At 36.3% G+C, this 18,272-nt stretch overlaps 2 protein-coding genes across 3 annotated transcripts; one reads left to right on the forward strand and one right to left on the reverse strand.

Annotated features, from left to right (window-relative positions):
* Positions 1-1,090: 1,090 nt before the first annotated feature.
* Positions 1,091-4,340, reverse strand: LOC143450298 (rab-like protein 2A). The gene is made up of 7 exons (XM_076950780.1): positions 4,071-4,340; positions 3,345-3,374; positions 2,690-2,769; positions 2,294-2,485; positions 2,075-2,172; positions 1,747-1,830; positions 1,091-1,645 (listed from the first exon to the last, which is right to left on the reverse strand). Exons 1-7 carry the CDS (start codon positions 4,133-4,135, stop codon positions 1,562-1,564), a joined length of 633 nt encoding a protein of 210 aa, XP_076806895.1. The 5' UTR covers positions 4,136-4,340; the 3' UTR covers positions 1,091-1,561.
* A 5,768-nt stretch (positions 4,341-10,108) lies between these two features.
* On the forward strand, positions 10,109-15,675 carry LOC143471172 (sodium-coupled monocarboxylate transporter 2-like). 2 transcript variants are annotated; one of them, XM_076969560.1, is made up of 13 exons: positions 10,109-10,302; positions 10,993-11,096; positions 11,389-11,580; positions 11,828-11,893; positions 12,102-12,221; positions 12,473-12,627; positions 13,051-13,191; positions 13,401-13,619; positions 13,793-13,905; positions 14,078-14,235; positions 14,629-14,843; positions 14,931-15,034; positions 15,148-15,675. In XM_076969560.1, exons 1-13 carry the CDS (start codon positions 10,251-10,253, stop codon positions 15,372-15,374), a joined length of 1,866 nt encoding a protein of 621 aa, XP_076825675.1. In that variant the 5' UTR covers positions 10,109-10,250; the 3' UTR covers positions 15,375-15,675. The 2 variants fall into 2 exon arrangements, with proteins under 2 accessions (XP_076825675.1, XP_076825683.1); XM_076969568.1 differs by lacking the exon at positions 10,993-11,096 and having other exon boundaries at positions 10,196-10,302.
* Positions 15,676-18,272: the final 2,597 nt, after the last annotated feature.

Consider the following 18,272-nt stretch of genomic DNA (forward strand, 5'->3'; position numbering starts at 1 on the left):
CACTCAGGTTTGTTCTTCGATAACTTCTTCCGCCTCGCTAGCAAAATTGTCACCACAGTTAAGCAAATCAAAAGCAAGAAAGACAATGCAGCGACCGTGGCGACCAATGTGACGTTTACCGGGTTTGCTGAATTGCCGCCTGGCCTCGAATTATCAGCAGGCGAGTTAACGGTCAAGTTTTTAGCGCATAAATATGGAATTTGTGCTTCGCAACTTTGTTCATAAAGTTTAGGGATTACATTTTGACCTGCTACCGGTAGATACAGCGCCACAACAGCGCAGCCTTTGTTGCTCCTGTTTTTCACCCTTAAACCTGCTCTTCCCACAAACTGTGTGCCGTCAATCCAAGTGTAGTTCACCGAGTGCTCACGCCTTTCCAAACCTATTAAATAATAGTCAGATTGTTTGTCGGTCGGCCAATTTCTTACAACTGCATCTAACGTTTCCTGGTCCTTAATAATAGCTAACGAGCCGTTGTGATTTTTCTTGCAATGTATATTCCCGTCAGAAAAGTTTTTGTTATTTCTGTGATAGATGAACTTAGTACTTTGACTTGTGAATTCTTTTATGCCATCCTCCATACTGAATTCAGCAGATTTAGTTCAGCAGTAAACAGCCTATTTGCTTGTACATCAACCGCATAGGAAATGTCAATTATTATTCTCCACCAAGTTGAATGAGTCTGATAACAATCTTTATCTTTTCCTGCTAGCTTCGTTTACCACAACAACAATCTACTACTGCCAAACAATATCGTGGACGGAAAAAAGTAACGCCACAACCGAAAAACCTTGCGTAATAGCATCATGTGAGGCTTTTCGGCCAAACCTGCTGATAGAGGCGTATCAACATCATTCACCTAGCTTTGCATAACAATTTCATGCAAACCAGTGCTGATACTAACAGGCGTTCGAAGTCCCGATTTGAAACTCTATAACTGAACGCTTCCGGTATGGGTATTGTAAGTAGAAAACGTGACGGACCAAGAATGCAAGCCGGAACATGCGCTCACGTCAACAGGTAAGCATGGATGTGCTAATAAGGTAGATTTTCTTTGGTTATGCTAAAAGCAGTATTGATGAGCTTGTCAAAGTCTGAGCCAATTTTAATTAAACCAAACGCAAAATACCGCGTTTTGAAGCACTCTAAACTAGTCAGATATTCCAAACGCAAATGACCAGCAAGCATATAAAACATTGACTAATTAATACACTACAATTCAATTGGTTGTTGTATAAAGAGTTGTAGTGTATACGTTCCTCGCCTGTCGCTCTGGCTATAGCCAAAAGATGTGTGTATGAAGTGATATCTTGTTTGGGATACCAATCACGTGACGTGACGAAGTAGCAGAGCTTCAGTAGTTAAAATAAAATGTCTACGGCAAATTGCAACTAAAAATAACGATAATATACTATTCACTCACACACTCTACCAGGAATACAAAAACCTCACACTACACTAAGAAAATAGAAAAATCTTGGAAACACAAGCGCAAAAAGTAAAAAATGTTCATGATATGCCTCCACCGAAAAACACTGATCGTTGAGAAAGTAAAATGGAATTAAAACTCTTCTGCTTGGTCTTCCTTTGAAGTAAGTTTAAATATTGCTTCATCATTTTCGTCAAGCTTTCCACTTTCGAAGTTCTATAAAATGGAGGTGGTTGAAAATATTTACACTGCAACCGTTAGCTTTAAATATATGCTTGTGAGTTGTCGTAATACGTAATTTGAGTTGCCATACTTACTCCTAATTCAGCTAGAACTTGGTCAACGTAATCTGTTGGATTTTGTTTGTAAGCGTATGCTGCTTTTATGGTGTCTCTGAACAGCTGGAAAAGAATAAAACATGCCAATTTAAGGTTATCAAATAGAACTATGGTGGCTAGTATCAGCTACAATGCTACATCATGCTGGCAACTATGCATGGTCGCAGATTTCGAATCCATATTGGGCAAACCTTATGACTTTTAACTTAACTAATACTCCATGAAAATCTGCAACTTATATAAAGTAAGAATTCAATGATTCTATAAAACAAGGGGAGACAAACGGGTAAAAAATTCCACGAAATACTTTAACAATGTTTGTTCCATCAGCTGCAGACACAAAGTACTGGGGTAAACTGTGCTTTTTGCCAAACTGAAAGCTCCGTTGTGTGACACCTAAATCAGCTATATATAAATAAAAACATTAAGGGGGGTGTTACAATATCAGAACATTTGATGGTAATTAATAGACAATAAACAATCAATAAACTTTATCTTGATGATAATAGACATGTAGGCTACTAACCATCAATTTTATTAGCAACAAGAAGACATGGAATATTGGGTCGATACTTCCGTAACTCTCGATACCAGTTGGTAAGGTTTTTGTATGTTATTTTCCTTGTAGCATCAAACACGAGAATGCAGGCTTGAGCTTGGTGGTAATACGACGGGTGCATACTGGCAAATCTTTCTTGTCCAGCGGTATCCCAAAATTCTAAACACAGTGTTTTTGTATTAACTTTGCAATACTTCAAATATGGATATCTGCCCTCATATCATATGCAGACATAACAATACAAATTACTAAGTGAGTATGTTAAAGTTTGTCTTGTTAAATTTTGATAGACAAAAATAATAAACCTGAAACCATTCCAATTTTCCAACAATTGTAAACAAGTTGAGAACAAAGCCTACTAACCTATAGGTACCATCTTGCCATTTATTTTTGTTTCATAATCGAAAAGGGTTAGCGCATATGTTGAAAGCTGTTGTGGCTTGCTATAAAAAGTGTATAGAAAAAGCAACGTGCAAAATATGTAGCTGCAAGATTTCACCACTGGCAAATTACACATTTCTAATCTAACATACATAGTTCATAACAATCGATCGACCATATCATGATCGAGTATTGAGGGATTACTCGTTATAACTTGTTCCAAATCAGCCTTTATATAGGCATGCATTTTATTACTAGTACGTGACCCAACTTCTTTTGCCATAGCAAAATACGTTTATTGATTTAATGAAATGCGAGTTAGAGAATTTCGTTTCGTCAAAAGACTAGGCAATGACCCTACTGAAAAGTTTGTATGAGGTGCTGAGATGCATCACAAAAACTTGGCTTCTGGAACATAATTGCTGTTTTGCATTATATTCTATATTTTAAGTATTGCGTTGTTGGGGTGTAAATTTTGGCATTGCGAATTTTGGTGCATTTATCCAGTGCACTGAACGCAAGTTTTCCAGTAGGGGAAAATGACAAACAGAGATTATTTCAATGTAGTCTGCCTTAAAAGTCACAGCATAAAATATCTTTCTCTCATTCTCTATTTAAGCGTCACGACAAAGGATACTATCCATCCATTAAAAATCTTTCAACCATCCTGCAAAAAAATTAAAAACAAATTTAAAACATGGGCACTATTAGGCATGCTTACATCTAGGCAAACCCACAACTTCACATATATTATTTTATTATTACATTACATATTATTTTATTAAGCATAATGCTAATAATGTTACCAAGCTTGATTTTTCTAGAAAATATGCACATGCAAAGCAAAATTGATGGCCATGTTTATTCTTATGCACACTAATAGGCTCAACGAAATGGATGTACTCGAAGAGAAATCGTGTTTGCAAAGACACAGATTCATACATTGAAACTTCAATTCTTTGTTCATTTATCATAATTTGGCATTGCCTTGTTTATTTGTTATAAATTGGTGTTAAGATGAAAACGTTTGGCTTGCTCGTTGTTGATTCTCTTGCATGCAAGTTCCACCTTTTCCACTTAGGCTCATATAGATATCTCTATTTATGCAAATACACCTGTAAGTGTGTCAATTATTTTCGGTGGTGATTTTATTATTTCTATTACTGTCTGTGTGCAAAGTTCAGTATGCTGTAGGCTACAACAAAAACGGGTCTAGTAGCCTATACAAAATCACAACCACAGGATGCCTCTGCATACCAGATCCCAGCTATTCAAATTGTAAGTCAATCGGCTAGTACGTATAGCCTGGTTATTTAAATATATGCTTAAAAACCGTCGGCAAATGCCTTTAAAATAATCTTACTTGGATTTTCCAACTGCGCTATCTCCAAGGCAAATAATCTTTAATTTTTCCTCTGGTTTTGACATGCTGGTCCAACTTGCGTGTAACCAAAGAAATAAAACCAGAAAGCAGATAACCGAGTCAACCTGTCAGCCAGCTAACTTGTTTACAGCTAAACAATCTAACGAATAAATAGGTTAGCCTAATTTTTCAATACAGAGTCTAATTGCTTAACACATAACATACGCAATGATTGCATCCAATCAAATAGCAATTAGCGAGGAATTGTAATTCACTAGGCCTAAAATTATGAACTAAATTATGGTTTACACTCAATGGAAAAAAATGCCACTAACCACTATTTCACCGCTATGTGTCGCTAAGGCCGCAAAAAGCGTCCCTAGCAATTTATCAGAAACTAATTTTTCGTATAGTGCAAGGGAGCTCAATAAATCAATCATTATATTTTTCATGAAAAGTGCGGTGGGGACAAAAAATCAAGCCAGTTGTTACTAACACGCGCCAATGAACTAGAAAAGTTACAAAGACGAAAAGGTTTAAAACGTGCTCAAAAATAATTACGGTAACAATTGCTGGTAACAACTAGCACGGCCACTAAACCTATGATTAGTTAAGTTCATAAAACATAAATTGAAAAGCGAAAATTAAGCAGACGAGCAGACCGTGTGTTTAAGCAACAGATGAATTAAAATCGCTTCAATGCTGTACATCAGTGGATGGGAAAAGAAAATCCACCGTAAAAGAAACCCCATCCCGGGCAAGAGCCCGGTTTCTGGAGGCCATGGCACTAAAGAAGGGCGTTGTTGATTAACCCGAGTTTGTACAGCAGGAATGCACATCAATGATAATGTAGCCTTTGGAAAATGTGATGACATTAATGCTTGTTGCAAGATGGAATTTTCTCTAGTATATCGACAATGATGTACGGATAAAGATGGCAATGCTATGCAATAGACTGAATAGAGAATAGATGGTAGTGCTGGAAGGAAACCTCTCTTGTTCTTGAAGACTTGAGTGGTGCTGGTGGTCACGTTTGAATCCAGTAGGCCTAACTGGTTCCAGTATCGTATCTCAAAAATATGTAAAAGCAGTCTGCAGTAATTTCAGTAAATATCCAAAATAGTTATGTACTGAGTGTTGAAAATTTACAAGTTACTTTATAAATAAACAGACTAACGTATAATTTTCATAGTCCGATTTAAAATTTTCCTGTACCATCTTATCAAAGTGATTTATCAAAAAGTACTTGTTATGCGCATGATGGATGCTTACTGCCTATGTCTAGAGTTTGCCAACAACAAATTTGGTGACAGGTGGTTGAGGAAAGCTTTAGCAATTTTCAAGTTGAAAGAAAGATACAACAAGTGAATGTGTATTAACAATTCTGTGAAAACTCGTCAACATTATAAGCGGACAAAGCAACTTTGTGGCGACAAAAATGGCTAAATAAAATATAATAAAAATAAAACTCTTCCAGTAACTAAAGTTATGCTCATATCAGTTTAGTTACTTAAATGTATTTATGAATCATCATCGAATCCATTGATATTAAATAAAATATTGCAACAATCCCAAAATATAGACTTGAAGAACAGAATAGAGTAAAAATCCGCTCGTAAAATTAGTCAAAAAGCTTACATTCCCGGAGAAGGAAGGCTGATGCTAAAAATATGCAAATTAAACAACGACTTTCAGGGTTGTTTTAAAGGTTGTTTTTAGGTAGGCCTAAACAATCCGATCGCGAAACTCGGAAAAAAGTACGATTAACTTGTTTGGATTAATTAGTTTGGCCGAAGGGCGCGTGAATAAAGAAGTAGATTAGTTCAATCGCCCAACTAGGCCTACAGCTTTTATTATTGACAGCGGGTGTGGATGGGATTATGTCAATCAAAAGAAGTATAAGTATTGGGCTTGTGGACGTGAAATCAGGGCATCTGAAATCTGATTACTAGCCTACCTTATCTGATCAAACAATAGCGCTAAAGACTTTATGTGGAGACAACTTAAAATATTCGCAAGTACCGACAGCTAATAGCTGCTGTTTGGTGGATTGCGAATTGTCGAACTGTATCTGTGCTAGTAGGCAACGACGCTGGCATTTTCACACCCTGACATTTCATGTTAAAAGCATTAACTTTTGTTACCCTTTTTTTTAAAAATGTTTATTGCCACCGCTGTTTTAGTAGGCAATTGACAAAGTTGCACTGACGATGAAGGTTAGGTTGCTGACAAGGAGTCCATTCAAAAAATTTGAGAGATCCACAGCCTCCATTAAACACTCCGTGGCGCCACCCTTATGGCGATCTACCTATCCAAAACCAGTATAGGAAAAGTGACTTCACGTTCATAAAGTTCGCCACCCAATAACCTCATAACTCAAATGCTTATGTCTACTTCCAAAGTTCTTTGAGCATTCCAAACTGTCTGTTTATAAATGAAAGGATAAATAATAGGTAAAATAAAGGACTAATAAAGTGCAAAAGAAAGATTAAATGCAGGTGAATTAAAAATACTTAGTTGTGATTACTTTTCTGTTTTTTTTTCTTGTACTTGTTTATAATAATTTATGCAGTAATATAGTTATAACTGATAATACAATATAGAATGTAATAATAGACGACGAATGTGTAGTAATAAATAATATAGTGTAGTTTGTTTAGCTTATAATATAATACTGTATAATTTGTAGTTTACATAAACCACTGTGCCAGGCATAATATGCAGGCGCACTGTGTGTCCTGTTGTTTAATGACCTGTAATAGCAATCATATTAAATGTGAAAACGTACCCACTATAATGGTCTTCTTTTGGAATTTGGTGTATTTCTCTCTACCATGCACACACAACTAGGGCAGTTTCATTCATTTCACCACACCAGTAAGCAAGAAGCATCATTATTTCGGCAAATGTGCAATTAAAATGAAGGCTAAAACAAATGAAAATCATCGTGGTATTTCCTGTCTGACAGTTTATTGAACAAACTTAAGCTCATAGCCACATGGTTTAAAGTGAGATTTGTGCGTTATTGCAACATAGCTACAACTAATATGAGACAATTAAAATTTCGACTACATGTACAACATAAAATATTTATATATTGCAGGGTGTTCCAGGCTAATCTTTCTCCGTTTTGAAACTGATTTATTGCGTTGTGGTTTTGCAGACACATGATACTAGTTGATGAAGTGAAAACTTTTTATTCGATCAAATTGATCGCTATAAATCAAATCTTATTGTTATTGGAACCTTAGCCACAGCCCATGGGGGAAGATATTGACATGCCCGTAATGTAATGAAATCAAGACCACCAGCAATGAACTTCGTACTTGTACAACATGAACTTGCTTCAATCTCAACCCGCTTCCAAGTGCAGCACACAAAACGTTTTATGCACTTTCTTGTTTGATGTCTGCTTCTGACGGAAGGATTGAAATCCCTAAGTCTAACGCACCACAACAACAGAGAAATTATGAACAAGTAATCTTTACTATATATATTTCTCAAATGTATGGTTGATAGGCTACTTGCTTTGAGGATATCATGCCTACAAGTGGAATGAGCTTGCTGAACTTTTAGTTGACGTAAAAGTTACATCACGTAAGATAACCTATCTCACTACTGGCATCCCAGATCGCGGTATGACCATCTACCGGCATTGTTTTGCTTAGCTTTGCCTGCATTAAGCAAAGTCTATTTTTATTGTTATATCCTGTTTACCAAATTTATGTCGGACTTTTGGAGTGCCCGTCACTTTGCCAAGCCTTGAAACACGTCTGAAAATCTACTTTTAATCGAACTTAAAAGATATTTTTCAAAGGAGGGGATAATCCAGTCATTATTTGGAGGAAAAGACGTCATTTTAATAATGACATCATAGAGGTTTCAGATTCGTTATCCTGTTTTTATAAATTTTTCTTTGACCTAAGCACAGTATGCGGTACATGCAATACCATTGTGATGACAATAACAGGGGGTTATGACAAACCGCACGCAGCATGTTGTTGTCTAGGTTTTCTTCCACATTTCTGGCGCCTGAAAGACTTCTCCTGCTGAGGTTAATTTGTTTCATTGATGTCTATTGAAACCAATTACGTTGCAGTACAAATGATACCTCGTTTCCGTTTAGTTCAACAACAGTCAGACTAATGTAATCCGCTTTCTCTAATTTTCCAAGATTTCCGGAAACAAATCGAGACGAAATTCAACCGCTATGACGAGGGCACTTGGCGAGAATCATCAGGATGACGGACACGCCGTAAGCAATCTTGACCTTTAATCCGGCAAACCAGACTAAACTCGAATATACGAATTACAGTAAAAAAGCAAAACTTAAAAAAATGTTTGAACTCGACTGACTCAAGTAAAAAAGATTATAACAATGATACGAAGATTTCGATCTTTGTTAAACCAATATTGTGACCACGCATTGGAATTTAAATGCATAGTCAACAGTGTATTGCAAACGCCCGCTAAAACAACGCAAAATTCCTTTGTATCTCGAGACAGAAAGGATGCTAACACGTGGTCATGCTTTTGAAAAACCAAGTTGTTGACAAAAAACATGGTTGTGATAGCTCTGACCAAAACATTTCTTATGATGTCATTGACGTGTTGTAGTATCGTTGGTAATACCATTTTTATGACCGCTTTTTGTCATGAACAAGGTCGTGGTATCATAACGTATTATTTATGTTTCATCATTTGCAGCGTGGATCAAGAATTGCGATGCCAACTATGATTGCACAATAAAGAACAATCACACACAATAAAGAACATGCTCACGAACGATTTATGAACGGGAATAGCGGCACAGTCACTTATTGGGCGAATAACAATAACATACCAGATGGCTATAATACAGTTATAACATAGGATACTAGATAAAGCTGGCCACAAAACCCACCGAATATTATTCATCTTAACATCAAGTGAATTTTATGACAGATTTTCTCTTTTGCTCATTATAAATTTTTTCGATCTCAATCGTATACTCGTATTACCTCCACCGACGCTATTAAATATCCATTAGGGCGCAACGTAATAACATCTTGACGTATACGGCAATCGTCGTAATGGGGAATTCCCATGAATGTGACTGAAGAAAGGAAAAGCTGTTTAAAAGATGACTTGGTAAAAGTTTTTGGCCTGTCTATGAAAACTGTTCTTCAGTAAGCTTCTTGGTTTAATCAAGAGTTTATTTAGCAGAAAAGTATATTTCTAGCAAACGAGGATTAAGTTTTCAGAACCATCAACAAGACTAAAATTTGTCTGGAAATACTCTCGTTTAATTTATCTAATTCAAAACCACCTCCTGTTATCTGAAGTATTTATCACTTATGCCGCATTACGGTATCGTTGTAGACAACTGTTTACGAACTACAATCATCTAGAGCTGCAAGGGCAAGGCACTCCCTGCAATTGATATGATGTAAACCATGCCTTTGTGTTTCAAGTATCCGAAAGCAGACGCGTGCGCGCATTGAGATAGGAATTGCCTACAAATATGGTAAACAGCGTCCAAGTATATGTAGGACGAATAAAGGTTAGCATGGGCTACACTTCAGATCTTTCAAAAAGGAATTTTAAACGCTGCGATTAAACTTATATAAATTTCCCTTCCCCAAAGATTCGACCATTATAACGGGATTCGTGGCGTATTTTGCCGTTAACGAAAGCATGAGTATAACAAGGTGTCAACATGGGCATCACCGTTTGCTTTTTTAAATGACAAGACCAAAACTCGTTATAATTTGATTTACAAATTATAATCTAACCAAAGACTGAGGATTAATGTTTACTTCAAAAATGGTGGTGGTTTTAGCTTAAAAGCTAATACCAGGACTGATAAACAAAGTCTGATTTACAGAGATAGACCAAAAATATAACATAGTCCGTTTCTTCTTGCGAGAATTGACACTTCAAAATGGAAAAGTAAAACATTTCACTCAGCAAAGAGAAGAAGAACTGAGTGATTCGTTTTTGTCAACCGCAACTTTGAACTGGAGTTCTATCAGTTTAGCCTGAGCCAGCAATTAAAACGTTCACGCCAGCAGTGCAGCCTTTGTATACTCGTACCCTTCCTCAAATTCTTATGTTTAAACTGTTTACTGTATTCAAATTAATGTTTTTGAATTATATAATAAGAAAGTACTGAAAAGCTTACTTTTTTCGCTGAACAATATGGCAAACTCGGCGGAAGGATTTTCAATAGGAGATTTTGTTGTGTTTGCGGGTAAGTTGGGTTTATACTTATGTACATACAATGCGTGAACAAACGCTATTTTCTTGGTGTAGTTTCTCAGTAAATGCGAAAACAAGATGTGGTTTGGTAAAGTCATTTAAACCGTGTAATAGATGGCACCGTATATTAATATATTGTATTTCGGTACATTTGTTTTAATATGTCCATATATAATGTATAAGCCGCTTTGAACTTCCGATTCAAAAACAACTTCTTAAATGTAATTTATAATTTGTTTGTGTTTGCAATTTATTCCTGTGTTGGATTTTGAGAAATGATTTTTATAAGCGCTATCGGGAACTTTACATTGTATACGTTCCTTAGTCAATTTGCAATACAATAATAGTCCATAAATCTTTTGAAGTAAGCTTGTAAAATATGACACAAGCGGCAGATGATGCAACAAACGTTAAAAACTTAGGCTACCGCTTAAGGTTAAGGGACTTAATTAACTTAATAAATAGTAATAACTTAGGCTACTTGGGTAATCGTGTTTTTGTTGCTAATTTTCCGAACAGACGAAAATGTAAATTCTTTCATTTCGGTCAAGTTAAGTTCATCGGATTAAATTATAGGTTTCTATTAATACCGATCAGTCAAAAACAAATTTCTTGCTATCGATTACACATATTAAGCTTATATGTATACGTCAAAAACTTTTCAATGTTACCTTTCTCGCAGGGTCCCTGCTTCTATCGTTAGGGGTCGGCTTGTTCTTTGCCGTCAAAGATCGCAAGAAAATGTCAACTGAAAATTATTACTTCGGTAACCGGAAACTTTCGCCGGCACGTAAACATTGTTTTTTATTTGGTTTGTTAATAACTCGCCGCTAATCCAGTCGGAGTAAAATTGTCACTAGGCACTTAGTTATCACGCTATCAGCCAACGTAAGTATAGCTTACATAACGACGGATAGATTTGAAAACATTGACTGAAGTTGTTGGAGCGATCAATTTTTTTTGCAAACATTGATGTTACCGTAAGTAAGAAGTTTAAGTTAAGCATAATCATACGTTGTCGTGTACGTTATTATTTGGATATTTGGTTGCGTATAAGTAAATGATTTTTACTCTACAGATTCCAGTCGGATTTAGCATTGCGGTGACTTTTCTATCTGCGGTTACCGTAATAGCGGCTCCCACAGAAATTTACATGTTCGGTGCCGTATCTTTTTGGATGGGGATAGGTACCGGACTGGTGCCCTTGGTATTCGCCTGCTGTTACTACATTCCTTTATACTTCAGACTTCAACTTTGTTCCGTTTACCAGGTACAAAAAGACCCATTTGCACAGTGCCTTGTTCAATAACTTTCCAACCTCGAATAAATACCGTTTAATTATGGTTTTTTGATCTTATAAACAAGTTGGACTTTGTCTTTGATGCCAAACTGCTAAGCCCTGCAGTACTGAGAATAGAACGACCAACGAACGCAATAAAGTATTCGTTGTTTTTGTTGCGCCATATTATGTGCAAACTAAAGTTTTCAAAACACCGTAACATTTTTCTCTATTTTAGTACCTGGAATTACGATTTGACAAATACGTGAGAAAAGTGACGTCAGCTCTCACAATTTTAACTATGGTTTGTGTATATATATTTCTTGAACAACAAATTTGTTGAATGCATTTCTATAAAACCGCTGTGGAAACGACAGAAAGGCTTTTTGTTGCCAAACATAATAGACTCGATCAAAATATATCTTTGTATACGTGTATACAAGCTATATCGCCTATATTTATCCGCTTATAAAGGTCATTCTCAAGTTATGATTTGTCAACAAAATTGATAGGTGATATACATGGGTTGCACTATGTACCTGCCGGCGTTAGCATTGAGCGCGGTAACGCCATTCGAGGTGGAGTGGACAATCGCCCTGACAAGCCTCATTTGCCTATTCTACACTGTGGCAGTAAGTTTTAACTTTCTTCAGAAATTTGCTTTGAAATAAAAGTTAATCTTATCGGAACGTAAACTCGGAATAAAATTGAACGGCAATTGAGAGAAGTATCAGATTATCGGTTACATATATGGTTTATGTTAACGTTAAAAGTAAAATGAAACCGGGATCGACTTGTGCGATCTTAAAACAAATAAATTTCGGGCAGTATAAAATTTTTGTTGCTCGACTGATTTAGAAAAAACAACTTTTACCTTTCTTAGGGCGGAATGAAAGCAGTGGTCTGGGCTGACACGATCCAGGCTGTGATAATGCTTGTCGGATGCCTTGCTACTTTCATAAGGACACTTTTTTTAGTCGGAGGATGGAGCAACGTTTACAAAGCACTTGAAGATGGAAACAGACTTAATCTCTTCGAGTGAGAGGAGCTAGATGTACAAATCCGACATATATTGATACATATCTGGTTTATTTCGAAATAAGCTGTTTAAAATTCAAGTGTTATGACGCTTATACAAAACGTTATGACAAGGTAAATGACGCCATAATCCCACCGCCTTTGAAAAGGCGCCCAACTGTTTCCGACCTTCTTTCGGAAGTGTTCACCGCGAAATCCACTTCTGTGTTTCATCTTGGTCACGTTTAAAGGCAATTACGTTGCAGAAAAACAATTAACGTTCTATTTTACGTAACGAAGAACGGCTGCCTTTTCACGAAATAAGAATGCCACCTACCCAGAAACACCGACTGTACTGTAATTAACTGTTACTTGTTGAAAACGTCATGTCGTAGTTGGATTGCTACGGTTAGTAACGAAAACCTTTTCTTTATACCATTTAAGCTTCAACCTCGATCCAACCTTGCGACTGACGTCACTGAGTGTGTTGGTTGGGACTTCTGTGCTGGGTTGCTATGGTGTATGCGCCAATCAAGCAGTTGTGCAACGCCACCTGTCGTGCAAAAATGTCAACGAGGCCAGAATGTGAGTACAGCGTCAAAAACCGTGACTAACAAACTTAGAAAGTACAATATTTATGACTTGCAGTGAAGTGTATAAGTATGACCTAAAAATGTATAAGTATGACCTGAAGTGACCTAGCGTTACGGTACAAACCTATTTTTAACTCTATAGCAATAAACTTTTATTCATAGCCTATACAAATTGGTGAAATAGTGCCTTGAATTTCACAGATCTGCAATCTTTGGTGGTGTTTTGAACTTGTTGGTAACTGCACTGTGCATGATGAACGGGCTGGTCATGTACGCATATTTCAAGGGATGTGACCCGATTTTCAATGGGGAACTGAAAAAGCCGGATCAGTTGGCTCCCTATCTTGTGCTGAAGATATTTCGAGAATACCCCGGTATGACAGGACTGTTTGTGTCCGCCGTTTACAGCGGGACTTTGAGGTGGGTTCAGACGAATTTAATTTATCTTTTGAAACAACTTATGATACATGGACGCAAAAATCAGATTTTAAATAAAGGAATTAAAATTAGTATACGAGTAGGCTATATAGACATACAGTTGCATGCCTACAAATTTACACAATGCCAGAATCTTCTCCCATTAATAATCTTAGCACATTTTCATCCGGAGTAAATGCATTGGCCAATATGCTGCTCGAGGATTTCATATTACCGATGAAGCCAAGTCTAAAGGCGACCATGAAACTTCATCTTAGCAAAATTCTTGGTAAATCTATCGAAACAAAATAAATACCAGCAAAAATTATTTAGCGAGGACGTAGCATTGTCACTGGTGCTTAGTATCTGATATAAGTTATTGTAATAGTCATAGTACATAGGTTTGCTAACTGTTCTAAATAAATCAAATTTCAAACTTTCCAATACAAAAAATTTGGCAGGAATTCTTTTGGGAGCACTAGTGACCGGTATTGCTTATTTGGCATCAAGTTTAGGAGCCACCGTGCTTAAAATATCACTGACAACTTTTGGGATGTTTGCTGGCCCTGTTCTAGGTCTCTACACCATGGGAGTCTTTCTTCCTTGGACCAATTCAAAGGTTCGATTTAGCTAACTATCGTCTTAGCTATACGTGGCCTATTATTATTGTCCATCAGTCAGCATTACATGGGTATACTTTTCGGCTGTCTGATGACATAATTATTCCACTACTTGTGTCATTTCTTGTTGTGATCAATGGCGTACGCATGGGAAGAGTCTTGGGCGGTAAATCCTACCGATATTTTGATACATTACACTGAGAAGTACCTTAGAATCTAATGTATTAAGTGACTTATCTTAAAACGTTTCTGCGCACCCCAGCAATGATTAGTGATCACAATAATGCAACACGTATGCATGAGATAACGCGATCGTAAAAAATTGCGGAACCATTATAGAGCTGTACTAAGCCACCGGAATTCAAAAACAACATCTAGCTTACTTTCTGCAGGGAGCTCTATCTGGTGTTCTGGCTGGTTCTCTGTTTGCAACTTGGGTTGCTGTTGGCGGGATTCTTCACCCTCCTTCCCCAGAGAAAACAAGATTGTTGCCTCTTTCGACTGAAGATTGCCTCACTAGCATTTCGCTGAACATTACAGATACACCTACAACATCTACTAACGTCATAGCGATGACTACGACCGCATTGATTGTAACTCCCGAAAGGTATGAACAACGCTACCTTATATTAACAAACTAGGCCTATTGCAAAGCGGCTGCATGCGTCATCAACTGAACTCCACATGTACGCAGGCCGCTTCTTGATGAGACTTTGTATTCCTTATCTTACCAGCTGGTTGGGGTGGTCGGTTTTGTTATCACAATTCTCGTTGGAGTTACCTTTTCTTTTGTAACTGGTAAGGTTTAGTAGGCAATGCTGCGCCAGTGAACGTACATGCGCCATAGAGTACACATTACATTCGTGAAATGGGTGCGTTCTTTTTTGGGGACTTACCCTGACTTGGTTTAGGTCACAACGATCCGAGCAAACTCGATCCAAGGTTATTTATGCCAATCGTTGATCACCATATCTTGCCGGAAAAAGTTCGAAATTTTTTTCGTTTTGGTGTTCCACTTACTTGCAAATCAATAAAAATCGTTGAAAAAGAGGAATTAGTACCAGGAAACACAAATGATGACACTAAAGAAGTGGAAAAGAAACCTTTCCAAACAAGTAGTAATTGTCAAATTGCGTAAACTCATGTCCCGTTTCAAGGATAAGTAACTTGTGCAGTTGTAACTTTTGCAGAAAATATTCAAACTTATCAGTGTACATGTATTTATGTTAACTTGGATGACAGTAAGGATGTATGTTTTTTCTCTGCATTCATGTTAAATTTTCTTCCCTTCTATAAGCTCTGTGGTATCTTCTCTTTGCATTATCATCGTTAATTGAATATCGTGCAAATATTTACTTGGCTCTTCTCCGATCATTGGCTTCCTACACAAATTAACAAATTGATTTTCACGTAAAACCTAATAAAAGTATTTAAATTTATTTGAAAAGCAAAATGCTTTTTATTTAATATTGCGCGACACGGCGACCTGGAACTTAAAAAAATGTAGTCGATCTTATTTTTGTTTGATTACAAAGAAATCATTTTTGCAATGACTTTTTTGTTTCTTCGTTGTTTTTACTTGATATACAGGAACCCAAAACTAATGATAGATAGCAAACATAAAGCTGGAACAACTTACTGACAAGGCTTACTAGCAGGGTTGCCATCAGTCTCAACTCAAAAATAAGGACGACTAGAAAATGAACGAGGAATACCCCATTAAACAGTGCACAACAGAAAAAAGCAACCAATTTTCCTAAAAAAAAAAAAAAAAAAAACAAGACACTATCTGCATGTTCATAATTTTGGTATCTCTTTGGTACAAAATGGTATCGTAAAGGTGACAAAATGCCCAAAATAAGGACAAAAGTGCCCACCTCCGCCCTAAAAATAAGGACGAAAGTGAAAATAAGGACATTTCTTAGAAAAAAGGACAAACATATTTTCTAAGACACGGACCTTTAAAATAAGGACAAATCTTAGAAATAAGGACGGTATGGCAACCCTGCTTACTAGACTCAAAGATAGGCTACTTTGTAATGGAAAATGTCATTGCATGCGAAAATACTATGCTGATTACTCTACGCGAGAAGCGTGCACGCGTCACTGCAAAACACACGTTCCAGGCAGTGTGAGCATAACTCAAGTTATACTAGGAGAGTATAGGAGTTAATTTAAACACAATATTTTTATTATATACAACACAAACTGTATCACTTTAGTAATTTGCTTTTCAAAATGTTGAAATAAATACAGTATGTTAATTATATAGTGTGGTGTTACCAAAATTCAAAAATGATGTAGCTTATGCAATATCATTAAGCAATAATGCCGCATTTTGTGCTTAAACTTAAAGGTACAAATTTGTTACACACGACATTGAAAACTGGATATAGAGATGCTGTATTGTATTGCAGCGTTTATCTGTTGTTTACTTACAACTGCAAATCCAATTGGTACCACTCTGTGTGCACAGTATTTTTGCTAAACAATTAATCGAATATGTAGACATATTAGGCTACAGAGGACGCGAAAACACAGACGAAAATCTCGTAGCGAATGAGATATGCAAAAAGTCTCTGAGAAAACTTGAAATATTAGCTACAAAGTATTTCACAGTTGGAATTGAAGTTCAGCAGGCAATGTATTAACTGGATTCAAACATTAATTTATAATTAATTAATCCAGCATAAATGGTTGAAAATGTGGAATAGATATCTGGTGATGCCACCGAATATGAGGAGTTAATATTCTATATCAACTATTATGAAGCATCGCCTATTGTTCTTGCTTCGCCTTTCAGTTAATCATGGAGTTCGATTGGTGAGAAAAAAATGCCGTAATATTAATTGACATAATGCACAAACACTGTCAATGAAATCCCTACCTAATTTTTCAACAAGCTCCCTCGAGAAAAACACGCCACCAATCAATTGGAAACAGAACCATGGCATAATACGACATGAAGTGCATGAGGGATATGCTTTGCAGGTTGAAAAAACTTGAGCAGGTTAACTTTGCTAAATTTGTCAGCGGAACTGAATACAAGTATTGGTTTTGCATTTCGAGTACAGTTACAAGCAAATAAGCTTACAAAACCTGCTGGAAAGACAAGGTAGCTAGTACTAAGCTAGTAGGCCTACTTGGTTTCATATTGCCATGCAATAAAAGATACGCAAAACAATATCATATTCTATATATTCAAATTATGCATTTCTGTCCTGTACAATATTGTGTATCATATCTTCTCCCATTACCATGAGCATCTAAAAATATTTTTATATATGAAAAGGTATGACTACGCCAAGATTGGGTTATATAACTTTGGATAAAAGCCTTGAGGAATATACAGCTTAAAATTAGTCTTTCATGAAACTAAAGTACGATAAGTAGGTTATACAATTTACAAAAAAACAATGATTAAAATTTACTAATTAAAATATTGTGAATAACAACCAGGTACAGCCGAGTATTGTTAAGTTGAAAGTCGAGCAAAGTATTTTTATAAAATTAGTATTCTAGTACTACTTGAGTCAAGAAATCATCTCGAGTAAAACAACCTTGTTTGTCAGATCAGAAGAATAATTTCAATAAATATTGTCATATTTAATAAATAATGTCAGAATACTTTGAATACATATTAACCAAAAAGAAATATTATTATACAAACGAAATGTTATATTGGATTAATCGATGCCAACAGAAATAAACACCGGTAAAATTTTAAAGTATTGAAAATAAAACAAAGTTCTTTTACTGGTCGTTGTGTCAGCAATTTGGAAATAAAAGAGCCTAGGACTATTGCTTATACATTAACTTTTAAAATAGGGTTCTTTTCTCAATGATCTAATTTTACAGGATTAGAAAGACCAATACGCGAACTTACTCTGGCCTTCTAAACACATTTGCATGACTGATCTGAGCAAACTGCAAAGCTCACGATGGCTTGGAGGAAGGTGCAGTATTCTAATTATCCAGGCAATTATCTTAGTGGCAAGACAAAAGAAGAAAGAAAAAGAGTTTTACCCTATGTATT

Source organism: Clavelina lepadiformis, chromosome 1, assembly GCF_947623445.1.
Source record: "Clavelina lepadiformis chromosome 1, kaClaLepa1.1, whole genome shotgun sequence".
NCBI lineage: Eukaryota > Metazoa > Chordata > Ascidiacea > Aplousobranchia > Clavelinidae > Clavelina > Clavelina lepadiformis.